Source organism: Canis aureus, chromosome 5 (assembly GCF_053574225.1).
Source record: "Canis aureus isolate CA01 chromosome 5, VMU_Caureus_v.1.0, whole genome shotgun sequence".
Lineage (NCBI taxonomy): Eukaryota > Metazoa > Chordata > Mammalia > Carnivora > Canidae > Canis > Canis aureus.
Genome location: NC_135615.1, coordinates 59088347 through 59108859, shown reverse-complemented (window position 1 = coordinate 59108859; position 20513 = coordinate 59088347). Strand labels below are relative to the sequence as shown.

At 42.3% G+C, this 20513-nt stretch overlaps 2 protein-coding genes across 13 annotated transcripts in view; one reads left to right on the top strand and one right to left on the bottom strand.

Moving 5' to 3' along the window:
• Positions 1-20513, top strand: part of CFAP263 (cilia and flagella associated protein 263) — a 110692-nt gene that overhangs the window by 26459 nt on the left and 63720 nt on the right. For 7 of the 12 annotated variants that reach the window (XM_077898248.1, XM_077898245.1, XM_077898255.1 and 4 more), the window contains 2 exons: positions 1125-1280; positions 2251-5539. In XM_077898248.1, coding sequence (XP_077754374.1) covers positions 1125-1280; positions 2251-2379 — 285 coding nt within the window. In that variant the 3' untranslated portion in view covers positions 2380-5539. Of the gene's footprint in view, positions 1-1124; positions 1281-2250; positions 5540-13630; positions 13844-20513 lie in introns of those variants that run through there. The other 5 variants (XR_013380117.1, XR_013380118.1, XR_013380116.1 and 2 more) reach the window with 2 other exon arrangements.
• On the bottom strand, positions 2559-15834 carry PRSS54 (serine protease 54). The gene is given in 6 exon segments (XM_077898256.1): positions 2559-3330; positions 6283-6414; positions 7004-7258; positions 13722-13897; positions 15746-15794; positions 15796-15834. Coding segments are annotated over 6 exon segments (1188 nt in total). The 5' UTR covers positions 15832-15834; the 3' UTR covers positions 2559-2790.

Below are 20513 nucleotides of genomic sequence, written 5' to 3'. Positions count from 1 at the left end.
TCTTAAAAAAATAAAATAAACCTTTAAAGAATAATAAAGGACATTGTCAATTCAAAAAATCCACTCAATTAAAAGAAAGACAAATTAATTTTACAGTATGATAATTTTAAATATAAAATTTAAAAAGACAGAGATTTCTCAAAAAGTTGAATAATGATTGATCCAGCAATTCTACTTCTGGATACATATCCCATATAATTGAAGGCATGAACTTGAAAGGATGTTTGTACACCCATGTTCATAGCAGTACTATTTCATGATAGCCAAGGGGTAGAAGCAACCCAAGTGTCCATTGGCAAGGTAAATGGAGAAGCAATGTAGTGTATACATATGTATGTATGTAGTATATACATTAATTTAGCCTTAAATAGGAAGGAAATTCTGCATATAACACAGATAAGCACTGAAGACATACTGAGTGAAATAAGTCACAAAAGGACAAGTATTCTATGATTCCACTTATATGAGGTACTTGAGGAGTCAAATTCATAGAGATGGAAAGTAGACTGGCGGTTGCCAGGGCCTAGGGGAAGTGGTCCTGAGGCATCAGTACTTCATGAGTTCAGGGGTTTAATTTGGGAAGATGAAGAAAGTTCTGGAGATGGATGATGGTGAAGCTTGTACAACAGTGTGAATGTACTGAATGCTGCAGAACTGCACACTTTAAAATGGTTAAAATGGGAAACTTTATGTTATGTGTATTTTACAAAAAGATAGGAAAGTGAGTTGAGTCCGATCAAATCAAAATGTACATAAGTACATAGTTTTCCCCCAGAGAACCCACCAAACCTAAGAAATCACAATAAGGAAAGCATATTCTTTAAGGAAGGAAGAAAGGGAGGGAAGGAGGGAGGGAGGGAGGGAGGGAGGGAGGAAGGAAGGAAGGAAGGAAGGAAGGAAGGAAGGAAGGAAGGAAGGAAGGAAGGAAAACTTAGACTGCACTTACTGTTTCTGAACTGGATGAAAACATCACCATTTGTAAAAAAAAATAATCAGAATCTTTGAAAATTTTAACATTATTTTGAGAACTGCATTGAAACTGGAGAGAGATGGGTCAGGGCCAGTAAGTCCAGTAAGCCAGGACCACCAGGGATCCCTGGTTTAATATGTCCTTCCCAACCCAGGACCGGGCCAAGGCTGAGGCTTTGAACAAGAAGCTCCGCAAGCAGCTGGCTGAGTTCCGCTCGCCACAGGTGATGTTATATGTGCGGGAGAACATCTTAAATGGGGACCTGGAGAAGACCATCAAGATGTGGGAAAGGAAAGTGGAGATAGCAGAGGTAAGTCTCAGAGAACCCCCAAGATAGGCTATCTTTTCTGTCCTTCACGTTTTTGTCCAGAGTTATATTTTTCAAGCCAAGAATATGGGTGTTGGGATATGTAATGTCTGTGAGAAATCTCAGCAGTTTCTTCAGGGAAATATAGAGGAAAATGAAAGATGCCCTCCCTTCCTTTCTTTCCTTTTTTTTTTTTTTTTTTTTTTTAAGTTCCCTTTTCAATATTAGGGACAGTGTCTTTTCAGGTGATTGGGAAGACACTCAGTAGTCATAGTATGTTTTTAGTTGCTTGTTTTCTTAATGAATTCTGGAAATTTCTGAATTCCTTCCCCCACCATTGGTAATTTAGTGATTGCTACTTTATACATGGAGAAGCCAATATTCTTTAAAAATGAGATAATAATGGATTTTTAATACCACTCAGAACCCGATTCCATGCATTTACATAGTTGCCATGTGTCTTTCATTTTTTATAATCCCGCAGCCTTTCTGTATGATATGGTGTGCTCAGAGCACCCTAGCCCCTTGTGAGCACAGAAAGGAAACGGGAAATGTGGAAATGGTCAGAAAAAAAGCACTAGGTCTGCCACAGGCCTGGTTGCATACTGAGGACACTTGAGACACACGAATAGCTCAGAAACCCAGGCAGGTCACTCTGGAAGCCTGGCATTTCACATCTAGACCCAGGTTCGTTTTCCCACAGTACTTTCTCTGCTTGGTGGCAGGGAGTGAATTAGGATCCAAACTTAGGCCCGCCAGATTTGGAGCTGAGAAATAGCACAGCAGGAACCTAACAACCACTCACTTCACTGAACAGAAACAAGCTCTTTGGAAGAATCTTCCAGCCTGGCACTGGCCATACAGACTCCTCTGCATCATCGCAGGACTAGATGCGGGTTGCATTCTGAAAAATCACAATCTCTTTTTCCCAAATGACTGTCTCCCCCCCCCCCCTTTTTCCCTTTTTTTGCAGATGTCCTTAAAAGGCTACCGCAAGGCATGGAATAAAATGAAAACCACCAATGAGCAGTTGCAGGCACTTTGCCCCCCCCAGGAAATAGCCAGAGGGAGGCCACAGCTGCAGACCAGAGTGATCCATTAAAGTAATCAGCTCCTTTCCATTCAAGGGGTCCTCTCACTGTTCCCTGTGCTGCTTGGTGTCCCCCACTCTCCAGCCGGACTGCTGAGCACTTCCCAGGCCACATTTGCCTGTGGGGAGTGTGGCTAATTTCATAGCCTGGCCCCTGGAACCGTTAACACTGAAAGAACCACAGGGCACTCTAATGGTTTGACACTTGTTAGCCCACATTTAGTTCACAAGCACAAATGAAAGTGACCTTCCCGCATGTAGGAGTGGGACAGAGGAGGGAGAGCCCACCCATTATGCACTGTGGGCCTGTCCATGGCAGCCCAGGTGTGCAACTATCAAAAAACAGACACCAAAATAGCATGGTGACTGCCTGGCACTCAGCATTCTGAGCTTACTCTTCAGTTGAGAGGTTTAGGTCCTTGACTAGATACCATTGCAAAAGAAAACCAGCACAAAGAAAAACAAGATAATTTCTTGGGGCTGATGTAACCTGTTCTGACCTGAAATAGGCCCACCACCATCCCTGGCATCCCCACCATAATAGTCATAGTACATGGGTTGGATGGCCGCAACAGAAGACTTGCCTAATTCCTTTAACCCTTTCTCCCCAACATCTGGACCCTTTCTAAAGCTGTTTGTTGGCCATGAATGTATGGCGACCCTTTTTTGTCCTTGCGTGTATGTTTGGGACCATCCACCCTGGCCTAGCCCAGAATGTTTTCTCTGTGTCACGATGATATGTGATGAGTAGCTGAAGAAAGGAAACGAATCCTCCAAGTGGTAGAAAGAAGACAGTGGATGGCTGGTTTTCTTAGTCTTGGATATAATCCAGTCACTATAGTCTTCCACCCTGATGTACAGAAATACGCCAGGGCATTCCTCACCACCATGGGACAAGATTCCTCTCAGCACCCACAGATTCAGTTGCTGTAGCTGGCACATCATTGGGTTTCCTGGGTCCCCCTGTGACAAAAGACAGAAGGTTTCAGGTTATATATATATATATGCTTGTACAATTTACTATTTGTTCCAGAAATGTTTTACACTGGTTCTCACTGGAGTTGGGGTACATTATAGCATACCAATTCCAAACTAGGCGGCTGCTACCATAAATTCCAACAAGATGACTTTTTCTTTTATTATACAAATTATTTGTAGGTTTTTGCAGTTTGGCAACAGCTTCCTGGTTCCCATTTCATTTTCATGGCCCTTTGACTAAATCCTCACTCTCTTTTGGTTTCTCATTCCTCAAATGTTGATTCCCCCGCTACCCCCCCACCCCACCCCCACTGTTTCTGGCCTGGAATGCTCACAATTTTTCCTTCTCTCTGCTGTGTTTCTATCTTCCATTCAAGCTGCTCCCTCCATCCCACACTCCTGCTGAGGTCAGAGCCACATTTCCCCGGGGAGCACTGACCAGGCTAGGTTCACAGCCTGTCCACTTGGTCGGCACCTGTCGGTGCCCCTGCTCATCAGCCCTGCCCACGCTCCCAGCCTTCCCACAGGAAGTCCTCTGGGACTCAGAGGTGATTCTGCCGCACAGACCTGATCTCCCTTTGAGGGAGTGCGTGGAAGCTTGGCACACTTACCTAGATATGTGACCCTGGCGAGTCACCTACTACTCTCTGAGTTAAAGTGCCTATACTACATGCAGAGCTCCTAACACAGTGCCTGGCACACAGGCTGCACTCAATGAAGAATTGGCTACCATTATTCTGGTGTCTATAAAAGGCCATCATTTTTATGTGAAAAGCTGAGAAATATGAGGACTAGCAACAAGACAACTGCTTGGTATAATTTACTTTAGTTGCCCCACTCCCAAGCCTCCCCTTAAGGGTATTTCTGACCCCTCACTCCAGCCTAGTTGTCCATCTTACCCCAAGAGGGGTTGTCATTCAAAGGCTGGGCAGCCCCCTTGACCTGTGTGGCCTGTCTCTGAGAAGGGCTGGTCAAGCACACATTGCTTTTGCTGCCCCGTGCTGCCATGGCGCAGAGGGTAGAGATTTCATCCCAAGTTCTGGCTGACAGTGATAGGACTGTTAAATAGACTCCTTTAGCACCATATCATGTCTACTTTGGTCAGAGAGGTTCTCTGGCCAAGCATAGCATGGCCTCCCCTCCTGTCACCAATACCACTCCCAGTTTGCCTTAATTGTGGTTTTATAGCTTAAGGAAGAAAAATCATGCCATTTAGGACAAATAGTTTGATGAATGATTGTGCAGTAGACCTCCCTGGCTGTTGCATGGTTTTGCAAGTTGCCATTCCACCTGGGTGTAGAATGCAGTGCTTTTTCTCTTCCTCCTAACCTGTGGGACCTAACTTCTTAAGCCCAAGCAGCTGAGAGAAGTAGTACCAGGTGCTTCTCTGAAGCAACCCCAGCTCATCTCCCAGAGGAGCAGCCCCAGCTTAGAGGGGCTCTTTCATTGTGTGATGCTCAACTTTGACATTGAACAAAAGCCCTAACAGTTGTGAGGAGAAGGGGGAGCAGTGAGTTCAGAGTGATTCTGCTTTGGGTTGGATTTCTGGGGACTCATTAGGCAGATACTGAACTTGGGTGGCTTATCCTACATATCTGAAATATGACTATGAGGATCTCTGGACACTGGAACATATTTCTGAAAGAGGAAAGGATCCTAGGTGGACAAGTCAGTGTCTGAGCCAGTTTGCAAGCACAGTTCAAAAACAAAGGACTGACTGCAGGTGCTCTATAGTTAAAAACCAATAGGTAAAAACCACTCTGAACTTTGTAGATAGATTTAAAGAGGTAATCATTTTAGAGTATGAACAGCTTACCATATTCCATTGAATCTAAGATGCTCTTGAAAAATTTACATCTTTGAAATGAGATGTGTCTTTTAATTGGTTGATGTCAGAGTTCTCTCTCATGATTGATCATAAAAAATGGTGGATTCTACAAATAACAGCATCTTCAATTTGATGAAATATGTACTGGATTGATGGAATGGTTAACAGCAGGATTTTGGTAACTAGCTATATTTTCTAATGTATTTTAACATGTTATCTACTTTAAAAAGTTGTTGGTCTTCTATGGGTAGAGAGACTCATACAAAGTAGGCACTCAAATGTTGAACCAACTTTGGAAAGGCAAACTCACTGCCTAGTGAAAGGTAGTCCTTCATGTATTTGCAATAAAATTACTTTTAGAAAGAATTATCTGCATATGTGTATTTTTCTGCCTTTCTCTAAAATACTTTCCATAAATCATCTGGGGAAAAAAAATTCTCCACCAGGGAATCCTGACACTTAATTGAAGGAGAGTGGATGATCCGCACCTTAGAAATTTTGGAGTAGAGGAGAAAAACTGCCTGGAGATCTGGTAGACCTATGTTCTCATCCTTACTCTAACATTTATTAACTGTATGACCTCTGTAAATCACACTTTCTCTGAGTATGGGCATGAGGGAGCCTGGGCCAGGGGTTTATGAATTCCACACATTTTGCCGAGGTGTAGGACAACCACATCTATACAACTCTCTTCCAGATGGAGGGCAGGGCTTCTTACAGAAAAAAACTCCGATAACTGATGAGCAATAGCATCAGAGTGTAGGCTCTATAGAAGCTGAATACAATGACCCCACCCTGTAGACATGCTTGAAGTATATCTTCATGCATAGTTTGGATTCACACTTTCAGACTTTTAGCCAGTGAGAAAACATCTATGACTTAGAAATGCTTAATCATGTCACATTTAAAATGGTGACTGTTTAGTCCATTTAGTAGATTTTTATTGAGCATCTACTGTCTGCCAAGTGCTGGAGGCAGCTATGAGTGCCAGGTGCCAGTCCCTGCCAGTCCCTCATGGAGTTGACCATGCAATGAGGGAGTCTCAAGGTTCCCTCGAAGTGACCACTGCTCACTCTCAGCCTTTAGCTTTTACTCCATCTTGCTCTTACCAAGCAGACAGCATCAGTTTCCTGTTCCATGTGATTGCCACATCCTGTTTTCTTGAGTTTGTGTAGGGGACATAGGTTGATGTCTTTCACATAGATTTTCCTCAGGATACTCATCGTCATGTGATTTCCTGTCTAGACCATGCAACAGAGAGCCAAGAATTATTAACAAGAAGACATTGCCTATGTCAGCTCAACTACAACTCACATATCTACATGGGAGTGAGTAGAAAATGTTCTGATAAACCCCTTTTCCTTATAGAAATCAGAACCTGTGTCAGAGTTTTTCTGAAAACTACCTTTGTTTTGAACTTGGATGTGAAAATAACATATTCCATCCTTCTTCTACATCTACAGAGAATACATTTCCTTATTCATTTTCCAAGAATAAGAGAAAACAAGGACAGCTTAGCAAAGAGGATAATCAGTTCCAGTTCAGGGAATAGTATCCCCTTGCCCCACTATAACTTTGCACTCACTTCAGGCTATTTGCTGCCTATGTACTTCTAATTTTGGTTTAGGACTAGAAGAAAAAGGAACACATATAAGAATGGCCACAGAAAAGGCAAGCATTGGAAATCTTGACTTATTACATGAGGGTTCCAGCCCAATACCAGAATCTCAAACAACCTGAATTATTAAGATAAGCTCTAGAATGGTTCATCCAAGTCACCCCCACTGCTAGCATACACACAGCCTCCTCTAGGAGAAGGAAGGCATTAACTGCAGACGTGGGATTCCATCCTGCCACCCAGCAGTTCCGCAAGGCTGGTGGCACATGCAGCTTTCTGCTGAGGAAGCAGATGGGCTGGATCAGGTTGTTGAACTCCATCGCCGTGTCTGTCTTCAGGAGGGCTATGTTATTGATCATGGTTTCATTATCAAAATCCTCATGGATGATGATGTTATTGGCTGGATACTCTTCATGAGCAACCACTTTGGCATCCATCTTAGCTATACCAACTATAACAATGACGTCCTTCCTAGAGAGAGAGAGAGCAAAGGAAACTTGAGAAGCCAAGGCACCATGGAAGATTCACACTTCCCTGTTTTTATATTTAATTTTTGTTTGTTTGTTTGGAATACTCATCCACCTCATTTTTCCTGGGCTAATTTTTACTCATCTCTTTGGATCCAGTCCCCAGAAAATCTTTTCTGAACCTCTAGGCTTGTGTCTTCCTTTGTGAGCCCATAGCAACTTGGGAATTTCTCTATCTTAACATCATTTGTCCCACCACCAAAAGATAATCTGTTATATCAGGGATGATTATCTTCATGATTTTCCCATAGTTTTATTTTTTGTTTATGTAGTCATTGTTACATCAAAGATATAATCTTGACTCCTGATTTTAGCACTTAAATTTTAATATAAACATCTTTTCATATTACAAACTCTAAGTACTCTTCAGAGAAATTCTGATTTTAATAATGATGGAGTTCATTCGGGTGTTTTCCCTTTCTTCTCTTGGGGATCACCCAAGGAACTACAAGAATGAGAAAGGCTGCAAACACCATGAAGCAAAGAGACACAAGAAACTCCAAATATCAGAATCAGAGGAAGGGCTAACAAAAGCAAGGGGAGACAGCAGGAGTGCAAGGAGTTCTAGATGATACCTACCCCCACAAAGTCAGAAAATGCTGGTCAAACATGCTTTTCAGCAAACAAGTGGAAAGAAAACAAAACCATTGCCAAAATAAAGGCCAAATTGGAAGCAGCATGAAGGAGAATAGATAACACAAAAAATACAGTAAGGGACACGGAGGGACTGAGAGAAGTGGCCAAAATGAAATAGATATTAACAAAGATTTTTATTTATTATTATTTTTAAATCACAATTTTATTTTTTTTAAAGATTTTTATTCATAAGAGAGACACAGACAGAGGAAGAAGCAGGCTCCCTGCAGGGAGCCTGCTGTGGGACTCCATCCCAGAATCATGCCATAAGCCCTGAGCCGGAAGGCAGCCACTCAACCACTGAGCCACCCAGGCATCCTTAACAAAGGTTTTTTAAAATTTATTTTTATTGGAGTTCAATTTGCCAACATATAGCATAACACCCAATGCTCATCCCATCAAGTGCCCCTCTTCAGTGCCTGTCACCCAGTCACCCCCACCCCCTGTCCACCTCCCTTTCTACCACCCCTTGTTTGTTTCCAGAGTTAGGAGTTTCTCATGTTCTGTCTCCCTTTCTGATATAAAAAATAGTGAAAGGGAAGAAAGGGGAAAAAAAAAAGAAATGAGTGGGAAATATCAGATTTTTTAAAAATTGGAATTCAGTTTGCCAACATATAGCATAACACCCAGTGCTCATCCCATCAAGTGCCCCCTTCAGTGCCTGTCACCCAGTCACCCCAACCCCCCGCCCACCTCCCTTTCCAATACCCCTTGTTCGTTTCCCAGAGGTAGGAGTCTCTCATGTTCTGTCACCCTCTCTGATATTTCCCACTCATTTTCTTTCCTTTCCCCTTTAATCCCTTTCACTATTTTTTATATTCCCTGAATGAATGAGACCATATAATGTGTGTCCTTCTCCGATTGACTTACTTCACTCAGCATAATACCCTCCAGTTCTATCCATATTGAAGCAAATGGTGGGTATTTGTCGTTTCTAACCCTAACAAAGATTTTTAAAGGAGAGAGAGGAAAATAACAAATGTGGCAGTTAATGGTAAGTCAGCAGATCACAAAGAAAGTCACCCAAATAACAAAACAGAAAAAACATTTTATGATATAATTTAAGAAAATTTTCTGGAAATAAGACTTCAGTCTACAGTTCAGAAGTGGACTCCATATCCTAGGAAAAAAGGGATACAGAATGATCAACAAGGAGACATATCCTTGTCAGCTCCCAGCAGGAAATAGATGGCATACTCAAGGTAAGTTGGGGGAACTCTACAAAGGTCTTGGAAAGATGTAGGAAAATCACAAAGAATAGTGCAGTGCCTGGGCACCACGTGGCAAATCCAGCTTTCTGCTGAGATAACAACCAGGGTGTTCCTGTGACTCTAGGTACTAGAGAAGGGGAGGAAGTGCTCGGAGCTATGGGGATTAGGTCACTTGGCTGGAGGAGGCAGCCAGTCTGCAGTACCCCTCAGTGGAGTAAAGACCTTGACCTCACTCTCCTCGCTTCCTCTGATCTCTTGCCAGTGTTCCCCTTGGCCAAACCCAACTGGAACCCAGAAGGTAAGAGTGCCTGTGGTGTAACCCACATAAGTTAGCCTTCTGGGACACAACAAGCTAGAAAAGAGTAGAAATGGGAGAGATCCAGCATAGCTAGTAGCTGGTCTTCAGTGACAAAGGACTCCATGGGCATCCAGACAAAACCTAATTAAGTCATCTTAAATGAGGCCATATAATTTATTGCCAAAGGAACTTAAGAGAATGAAAGGGGGTACAAACAGCAGGTATACTGGGATAAATGATCACACACCTACAGAGGAGAAAATCAGAATGGCTTCAGACTTCAGTAAGATTTAATACCAGAAGCTGGGGGTAATACCTATTAAGTCTCAAAAGGAAAGAAGGCATGATCTATGAATTCTATACTTGAGTTGTCATTCAGGGGTGCCTGACTGGCTCAGACAGTAGAGCGTGCTACTCTCGATCTTGGAGTCATGAGTTTGAGCCCCACACTGGGTACAGAGATTACTTAGAAATATTTAAAAAGGGCAGCCCCAGTGGCTCAGCGGTTTAGTGGTGCCTTCAGTCCAGGGCGTGATCCTGGAGACCCGGAATCGAGTCCCACATCAGGCTCCCTGTATGGGGCCTGCTTCTGTCTCTGCCTCTCTCTCTCTCTCTCTCTCTCTCTCTCTGATGAATAAATAAATAAAATCTTTAAAAAATATTTAAAAAATAAGATTGAAAAAAGGTGTCATTTAAGCTTGAGGATAGCACATTTCTGAATATAAAAAACCCAAGGAAATATGGTTCTTGGGAGTCTTTTAAGAAAGTACATACCTGAAGACAAATTTTAGCCAATTCTAGTGTGGAATGGAGAAAATCCAGCAAAAGAGTTGTCAGTAAGTGTGGAATTCATTTTAACATTGGACTAAAATTTAAAACCTTTTAAAATTTAGGTTGGAGTAAAAATGTAAACTCTGGCAGTAATTAGATGGTATTACTGAAGCTGAAAAGAAAGTTAGGAGGTAGGCATATATGTCTGTTTTCTCTTTTACAAGAGCCTGAACATATTATTTGCTTACAGCTAAATTATGAAGTAATAAGAATGTGCAAATATGCATATGCATCAAGGTAAACATTAAAGAACCTATTATAATCTATCAAAATGGTGTGGTGGAGAAGGAGAGAGAAGTAAAAAGATAGGACTTCTAGCATTGGCCACAGCAGAGTCTAAAGAAGACAGTCCAGAAAGAAACTGATATGTAGTCATCTTCCATGAAATTACAACTCTCAGATGAACACCAGAAAACTCAAACTTCCCAAATTTGTCAGAGGAGACCTACAAAACAAAACAAAGGCCACAGAGTGAAAAGAAAAGAAGCAACAGAAGCAGAAAATATAACCTAAATTAAAAACAAGAAGTAGGAGTTTCATTCTGAACATCAATTCAGAGCAGAAGAGCAAGGAGTAAGATAAAGAGAGGGCTCTTGATAAGAAGGAATCTAGTCAGGCAGCCCCCGTGGGTCAGCAGTTTAGCACTGCCTTCAGCCCAGAGCGTGATCCTGGAGACCCAGGATCGTGTCCCGCGTCGGGTTCCCTGCATGGAGCCTGCTGCTTCTCCCTCTGCCTGTGTCTCTGCCTCTATCTCTCTCTCTCAACTGTCTCTCATGAATAAATAAATAGAATCTAAAAAAAGAAAGAAAGAATTTAGTCTCCAGTGTAGACCTCATAGTCTCAAACACCTGTAGCACATGATATAATGTTCACAAAGGGAACACTCCAGGAAATAGAAAAAGCCAGAAGCTTGTTCATGATAGACTTTAACTTACCTTTGTCAGCCTAGGACAGATCAAGATTACCTTTCCCAATTTCAAAGATTTTATTTATTTAATCATGAGAGACATATATATAGAGAGAGGCAGTGACACAGGCAGAGGGAGAAGCAGGCTCCATGCAGGGAGGCCGACGTGGGACTCGATCCCAGGTCTCCAGGATCATGCCCTGGGCTGAAGGCACGCTAAACCGCTGAGCCACCGGGCTGCCCTCCCAATTTTATATAGTAAATTGTACACCAAAGACAGAGAATGAACTTTGAATTTTCTCTGTGGAAAATATTCACATGGATCACATATAGCAGAAGGACAATCCCAGCAAATTCCTAAGTAGATCTGATCACTATGTAGTGTAACTCAGAATTCAGTAATGCTGGAAAACAAAATAGACCAAACACCCCACCACCTAGGTATTTAAAAGCCCTTATCTTTAATAAAACCCTGAGGCAAAGGGAAAATCCAGACCAAAACTGGTTGACCAGATAAACAGTTGTAATGAAAACACTACATGGAAAGCAGGACCTTTCTGGAAGGCTAGTTGGCTGGCAATGGCTATCAACATTAAGTCCAGTCTTTCCACTCCTGGGTTATTCATTCTACAGTATATTGCATGTGTGTGAAATAATATATGTACAAGTATATCTACAGCATTTTTTGGTCTGAGTAAAAGATCGCAAACAACCCAAATTTCCATTAATAGAGAACTGTGTAATTATAGTAGAACCATTTTGGGATACTGTGCAGCTGAGAAATGTGGGAGGTCCCTATGTAATGGTAAGAAAAGATGGCTCAGCATTCCTGGTAGAGTGAAACAAGCTACGAGTGTAATACTGTGTATGGTGTGCTACCAGTTGTAGTGTGGTTGTTATATTCGAACTGTGTCCTGCTGAATTTGTAGGTAAAGGCCTAGCCCCAAATGTGGCCATATTTGGACATAGGACCTTTAAAGAGGTAATGAAGATTAAATGAGGTCATAAGTGTAAGGCCCTAATCCAGCAGGACTGGTGTCCTTATAAAAGGAAGCAGAAACACCAGGAACACACACACTAAGGAAGGGCCATGTGAGGACAGAGTGAGAAGGCAGCGGTAAGCAAGCCAAAGAGAGAGTCCTCAGGAGAAACCAGTCCTTCTGATCTTGAACTTGATCTTGGACTTCCAACCTCTAAAATGGTGAGAAATAAATTTCTGTTGTTTAAGCTGCAATGTCTGTGGTATTTTGTTATGGCAGTCCTAGCACATTAATACGGGGGGAAGGAAAATTCTTTCTCTGTCAGTAGATAGAATCAATATGGATAGACCTATAGGTATATTACAGATATCTGTAAATGCATTGAGTAATTAAGGAAGAATATTCAAGAAACTGATGACAGACTATGGTTTAAGACAGGGAGTTAGTGTCTGAAGGCCAGGGGAAAGAAGCTGCTTTGGTTTCTCCAGAACATTAAACTATGTATATGTATAGTATTTCATTTAAATACATGTATTTTCAAAAAAAATAAATGCATATACTTTCAAATAGTAATTATAAATCATAGGTGTAAGAAAATTCAGTAGCTGTACAATATTCCATCAAGGATTTATACTATTATTTAGCCAATTATAGTAATTATAATCTCTCTCCCCATACTTAGTGTATATATACATTTACATACACATATAAGGCATATAAATAGTATATATAAAGATACATATGTAATTATATATTACTTATATACTATATATTATATGTTATACATATGAAAGAGTAATTAGAATTTATTTATCCATGATAATTGGACATTACATTTCCAGTGTTTTATGTGTAACTAACCATTCTATGAACAATTTTCTGCAACCACTTTTCCAGTGGTTGAAATTATTTCCTTAATGTTGATTCTCAAAAGTGAGGTCATTGGGTCAAAAAGTAAGATTATTCCTTTAATAATATTTGAGGGTTTTTCCCTGGTTTACAGGAACAAATATTTACTACATAGAAGTTGGGGAATAGATTGAAGTTCAAAGAAGAATACAGAAATCATGTGCATTCTGAGCATCCAGAGAGAAGTGTTCTTAAGCATTTGCTTATTTCCTTCAAGTCTTCTCTCTATGTACATATATCTGTGGCAGACCTGTTGTTAAGGCTTGAGGTTAAGTGTTTTAAGATATAGGTTCCTATCAATTCACTTAACAAGACTAGAGGAAGGACCTCTAGTATCAGGAGTCAGTGCCTGTGATTTCAGGAAAATGGGAATGGATATCCTTCCTATGGAGGATGAAGGAACACTCATTTCACCTTGCAGTCTCCATAGTAGAGAACACACTGGACAGCATGAATTTGGCAACTGATGATTTTAGGACCCCAAGAGTCCTGGCAGAACAAGTGCAGAGTCAGTAAAATGTCCTGTTGCCCTGTTTCCAGGAATCCACCTTCCAGGCCTCCCCAAGCCGAGCAGGAAAAGGTCCCTCCGCCCCGCTCCAGGGGGCTGTGTAGGCCCCAAAGGCAGAGGTACTGGCCTGTTCTGCAAGGCGGATGCGATGCTGATGATCCAGAACTCACTAAGGATGCTGCCAAAAGCCAGGTGGGTGTATTGGGAATCCTGCAGCGACACTACCCACGGGAATTCCTTGTCGTTGACCAAACCCTCCTCGGAATTTTCCATAATGTTGGTTTTCTGGATGCCACAGCCTGCAGAAAAGGTAGCGGAGAGGCCTCACTGTTGGGGCAAGGAGTTGATGACCTGTGGCCACCACCACCGTGTCAGACCTCAAGACTCCCTCTCCTGCTGGTTCCTCGCTCCTTCTGGCTCTCCATCTTGGTTGCTACTAACTCTGCCACCCCTCCCCGACCCATTTCTTTTCCTAGTAGGTCTCCTTCTCCGTAAAAGATTCTTGATGGCATCTTTGAGTCTAGAAATAACTTTAGGTACCAATAATCACTCTCGTCTTGGGCACTTAGAGCACACTCAAGGCAGTATTGGAAAGCATCAGTGGTTCTCAATGTGGTCCAGGACCCCTGGGAGTCCTCAAGACCCTTTCCAGGGTCTGCAAGATTTATTTAAACTGTTTTCATAAGAACACTAAGACAGTTTTTGCTTTTCTCACTCTCATTCTCACACTGGTATGTGGTGGAATTTTCCAGAAGCTACATGATGTCATCACCCTGATGGCTAATAGCATATGTGAACCTGGGTATTCTTGTGTTTCAAAATTTTCCCAGTTTTTAATTTCTAACATGGTAAAGATGGGAAGATATAGCCTCATAGCAAAAATTCTTTTGGAGGGGATTCTCAGTAATTTTTAAGAGTTATAAAGGGGTCCTGAGACCAAAAAGTTTGAACTCTGCTGATATACACTACTTCATATAATTTCTCCAACAGAACTGGAGGTGGACACTATATCAATCTCCATATGCAGGTGAGAAAATTGAGTTCTAGAGCTGGTCCAAGTTACACAGCTGGTAGGATACAAGGCCAGAATTCAAACTTCATATACCCTCAGCCTGTCACAGTCTCTGTTCCAGCCACATTTCGTATCCTCAGATTTGCCCTTGCTGTGCCCTGCCTGAGCAGTTGGCATACATGGTTCCGCCAGGTCTATTTTGCTTGCCAGTGTATCCCTAGAGCCTAGTACAGTGCCTGGCCCACAGTAAGTACTCAATAAATCAACTGGTGAATGAACAAAAGCATTTTGCCATATCAAGCACTCCCTGAAGTCTTGTCATCAAGGAGCTAAAAGGTCCCACCAGGTGGAGGCTGTATCTCGCCCATGCAGGCCTGCTTGGCCTTTGCCTTCCCAAGCCCTTGAGGGAATTGCCCCCAACTGAGCAGTCTCTTGGGTAGTCTGGACTTTGTTTCAAATGAGAGTTAAATGTTGACTAAAGTTTTAAAAAATATTCTCCCCCTGCCAGGCCTAGTTTCACCCAAGATGCTGTATTGCCCTATATAAAAAAAGAAGTCCACATTCATAGAATCATGAAGAGAGTATAACTATGATAGAGCAGGAAGGACCTTTGAAGTTCAAAGCCCTAGGCTGGGTGAGCCAAGCCTCCTACTTCACTGGGTGTCGGGCACTTGATGGGATGAGCACCGGGTGTTATACTATATGTTGGCAAATTGAATTTAAACTTAAAAAATGATAAAAGGTTTCATTGGAATAACAATGCTGAAGTAGAAACACAGGAACCTGGTTCCTGAGTGTACCAGATGCACCACAGGCTCCCACCCAGGCACAAGGGAGGACATCTCCCACCTTTTGGCACCTGGGGGATGAGCCCCAGGAAGAGCAGGGTGGGCTTTTTGAACAAGCCTTTCTGTAGCCCGAGGATCCCTCTCACCCAAGGATCAGCTGTGACATCAGACTGCTGAAGCCAGTTTCCCACATCCACGCCTCATGTTCCCCTTCTTTGCCTAATTCCCACCACCAATGCCCGCTGTCTGAGTCATCGTCCCTCTGGATCCCTCTCTGAACATCAAGGGCCATGTGCTTTTCCCAAACAATTCCCCCTGTCATGTTACAGAGAAAGCAGCACACTCACTGGCAGAAGAGTGGGAGACATAGAGCAGTACTAAGAGCATCCCGCGCATCTCTGCCATCCCCAAAGCGAACTGCAGCGGACACCATGGGCAGCTGTGGAAACACAACATCTGAAGGCACAGGCTTTTCCTCTCCTCCCCAAAGTGGTGATTTCCACACTCCCGCCTCACCCTCCTCAGCATTGGTTGCCCTGACTCTTTCCTTCGCATTGACAAGGCTTCCAAGACATGGGACACAGACCTGTCACGTCCCAATTGCTTGGTTCCGTGCAGTGAAGAGCTCAGGGACCAGCTGCCCAGCACTGATATCGTTACGATAGGTAAGGGGGCCCACAGAAAGGAGGCAGCCCACGCTCGTCAGTTTTCTCCTCGATCCAGCCAGGATCCTCGGGCTTCCCAGAGAGTTGGGGCTCAGAAAGTTGTTTTTTGACTATTGGAATTTGACCCCTTTCTTAACTCCATAGCCATAAAATGCTGCTAAAAGAAAAAGCAGGGTTTAGTGTGAGGCCACCCCCACTTTTGCTGTCCTGCTATACTTGGCTGGCTTAGAGAACACTGGAATTTCTTTAACTACTGACACCTTGTACTTGTACACAGTAACTGACTGACATTTAGCTCAGTGAATTTGTGCAATAACCCTGTGAGGTAGATAGCATCACTGTTCCCATTTTACAGACTCAGAAGCTAACATTTGGACCCTGAGAAGCCTGGCCAAGGTGACACAATGGCTAAGTGGTGGAGCTGGAATTTGAACTGAGTTCAAAGCCCATGTGGGTCTCATCATCCACCCCATCACCAGGCCCGCCCTTGCCTCAAACAATGCACAATAGCTGTTCTCAGTCACCATGTTCCACTCATGACACTGGGTGTTTCTTGTTGTCTGGATGGCTCTCAGAGTCTTCTGTGAACTGCTACAGCCAAAGGAGAAATGAACTCATTCTGACCTACACAGCAGAGCTCAACAGAGAGATTCCTTCTACCACCTTGGGAAGAATGTCCCATTGTGGCATCACAGTTACCATGGTTTCACCAAGCAAACGTCTAGATATGGAGACCTAGGAGGAGCCAGGATGAAAAGCCTGCCTATTTCTTAAACTTAGCAGGACTCTTCTGGAAGCCTGGCTTTCCCTGGGCTTGGCCAAGAATACATCCCTTTTGCTAGATCCCAAAGCCCGGTCCATGCAGCTGTGGTCTGTCTACCTCCTCAGCACCCACTCTGTGCTTTCATGACTTTGTCAGACTGGATGGTAAAAAGCCCACTACTAAGCTGGATTTGTTTTTTCCAATCCCCATGAGCATTCTGATCTGGAGCTCAGTTTTCCTTAGCCTTTCAACTTGCAGGTCCAAGCCAAGCCACCAGACTGGCTCTGCCAAGCCATGGGGCCAGATGGCATCTGCCCTCCTGCCACTGTTAGCAGCTTTAGTTTTAGCACAAATGCCAGGACTCGAGAGAACTGTTGACAACTTAGTGGTAAGATGTAACTCCATGGAAGCAGAGGGCTCGCAGGCTGCTGGCTCAGTCGCATGAAAGATATTTATTGGACAGGTAGGTGAATGGCTGAATGGAGGGAAAGATGGCTGGAAAGTGAAGCCTGACTCAGAACAGAGCCGCTATCACCTTCCCCTTGAGATTCCCCTGACATCCTGTGTGCCTCACAATAATCCATCACCTTTAACACCAATGATTGGCCTCTGCTGGGAGGACAGTATGGGAAAGATCTGGGGCAATGGGGGAAATGAGAGTTGACCTTTCAGTCTGTTCCACATCGTCGATGTCAAAATGCTTTCACATGTATTTTCTTGTTCATGATTCACAATCACCCTGCCAGGATGAAGGAATTACTTGAGCTTTCCCCATGAGAAAATGGTGACTTAGAGAAAGTCACTGGCCTACAACCATACATCTGGAAAGTGGCAAGGGCAGGTCTCCAAACCAGATCCTTCCAACTCCAGGGTAGTGAGCTGTATTCAAGTCTGCGTTTTTCAGCCTGGACCTCGTGCTACCTGATAGGGGGCTGAAGCAGAAGTGATGATTAGGGCAAAGCCAGGAGTGGCTCTTTAAGAGTGAGGATGCTGAGAGCAGTGGCTGAGACTCCAGCTCTCTCCAATTCCTCTTTAATTCCTGCATGAAAAGAAGCCATGTGGAGGTCACCAGAAACATTCACTCTTAACAAGAACAATTTAGCATACTTTTATAACAATAAACGCTCAGAATCCTTCAGGGACCCACCCAGCAAACTGTATGAACAGAGGGCCTCAAATCTTCAGCCTCTCTGGGTCACTTAATGCAAATCACCAACTTCAGATAAACTTTTAAAGGACCCATCACCATTTTGTAAATAACCATTTAATTCTTTAAGGTTAATAATAATATTAATGGCAATCATAGTTTTATATCTTGGAGAGGAAATTCATTTGCAATCTTATACCATGGGCTGCATATCCAGGATTGTGACAGCGTGAAACATATGTAATTTCTCAGCAGGTCACTTTCTATTTTTACTCTTTATTTTTCGAAGTTAGAAAATCCTAACTCTCAATTAAAGGACATATGAAATTGCAGCAAGTTCTGGAAAACTCTGGCAGATGGTTCTGGGTATTCAGATTGACAGGGACTCCAAAATCATGGAGAGATTTTTTTCCACTCTGCTGATGACTGCCCTCAATTATTTATGGGCCTGCCCGTCATGCTCAAAACCTAGGGTGTTAAAAATTTCTTCTGGGTAGGTTGAAAGTTTCATCCTAGGGGATAGTGATGGTTGGATTTCTAAATCACTTGGTTGCTTTTCCCTCTAGAAAGTATTTTTTCATGTTCTGTTGCAGTTTGGGAAAAGGATGTTTAAACATGCCAATAACGGGATTCCTGGGTGGCTCAGCGGTTTAGCACCTGCCTTTGGCCCAGGGCATGATCCTGGAGTCCTGGGATTGAGTTCCACATCAGGATCCCTGCATGGAGCCTGCTTCTCCCTCTACCTGTGTCTCTGCCTCTCTATTTCTCTCTCTCTATATATATGAATAAATAAAATATTTGAAATAAATAAACATGCCAATAAGCTTCACTTGAGAAATGAACAAAACAACAAAAAAATCGGATACTATTTCATTTACATATCACACATTTTCCAAGTGTTGCCTGCTACTGATCACTGGTTTGTTGAACTTTAGGCAAAATGTATGCTAGCACAATATATGTCTTTGTTATTGTACACTGCACAGTATGACTTTGATACTGATGCAACATCCTACAAAGTCCTTTGAGCAGGACTTTGAGCAGGATTTTTGTCAATAGTTCATGCTACATTTTCTTTGAATTATTTTTCATTACTAACAATGCTCACTGAGAACTTCCTAGCAGCGGTATGATGTCTACTCTGAAGAAATTTGAGTTAGGATTTTGCCATTTAAATGCAAATCACCTGCTGAGCAGAAAAAAAAAAAAAAGAATTTCTTATAATGCCTTCAATTCTGGAAAAAAATATCTATAATTTATTTACCAAAGAGGCCATTGTGTTCAGTTGAAAATGACAAAAATGCTTTAATAGTTTCATGTGATTATTTGGCAATTTTATTTTCAGATACCTGTGTTGTATTTGCAGATTTTTTGTTAAATAGATCACCCATAGAATGTTTTTCTAAAAGTGTTTAAAACAGAATGTCATGTTTATCATATTCTTAATGCCTACAGAAAAAGCTTGTGTGCAAGAGTTTTTTAATTTTTATCTTAATGAAATGCATTTCATTAACCAAATCATCCAATCTGCAAGCCAAATTACCCAATTGACAATCTTTGAGATTGGTTGACAGTCAACATTTCTACCACATGTAGCTAATATATCTATTAATGTAAATTTCCCAATTAAAATTCCATTTTAAGTTATTCAATTTAGAAGGAACTTTTAGGAAATTTATTTCTCTCTCTTTTTAAATTTTTGTTTATTTATTTATTTATTTTAAAAGATTTATTCATTTATTCATGAGAGACACACAGAGAGAGGCAGAGCCATAGGCAGAGGGAGAAGCAGGCTCCATGCAGGGAGCCTGATGAGGGACTCGATCCCAGAACTCTGGGATCACGCCCTGAGCTGAAGGCAGACGCTCAACCACTGAGCCACCCAGGTGTCCCCCTTCTCTCTCTTTTTTAAAAAAGATTTTTATTTATTTATTTGACACAGAGAGAGCACAAGCAGGGGGAGTAGGAGAGGAAATTGAGAAGATGGTACAGTAGAATATATTGTTGATGTGGATCTAGGAGAAGGTTTCCTAAACAAGACACAAAGAGCCCTAACTGTATAATATTCTCAGCAGGTTCTTCGCTGAGCAGGGAACTCAATCCTAGGACCCTGAGACCATGACTTGAGCCAAAGACAGATGCTTAACTGACTGAGCCACCCAGCTGCCCAGAAATTTATTTCCTATTGTCATCTAACAAGACTAGAGCTAAACCATTACCATTATCCTGTACCTACCTACATATTCCACCCTCTCTCTCATTCTCTTGCTCTTTAACAAGCTCATCCATAGACATATATGACTAAGCTCTCTGCTCATGGTTCTCTAGGATGTATATACTTAGGAATAGGAGTGCTAGGTCAGAGAATATGTTAGGATATGCCTCATTCTAGAAGATAATGCTAAATTGTTTTCCAAGATGGTGGAAGCAATTTACACTCATACCAGCAATGTAAGGTGATCCTGCTGACTCATGTATGTCCTCTCCAACACTTACTACTGTCAGCCTTAATTTTTGGCCAGTCCAATGAGATATAAAGG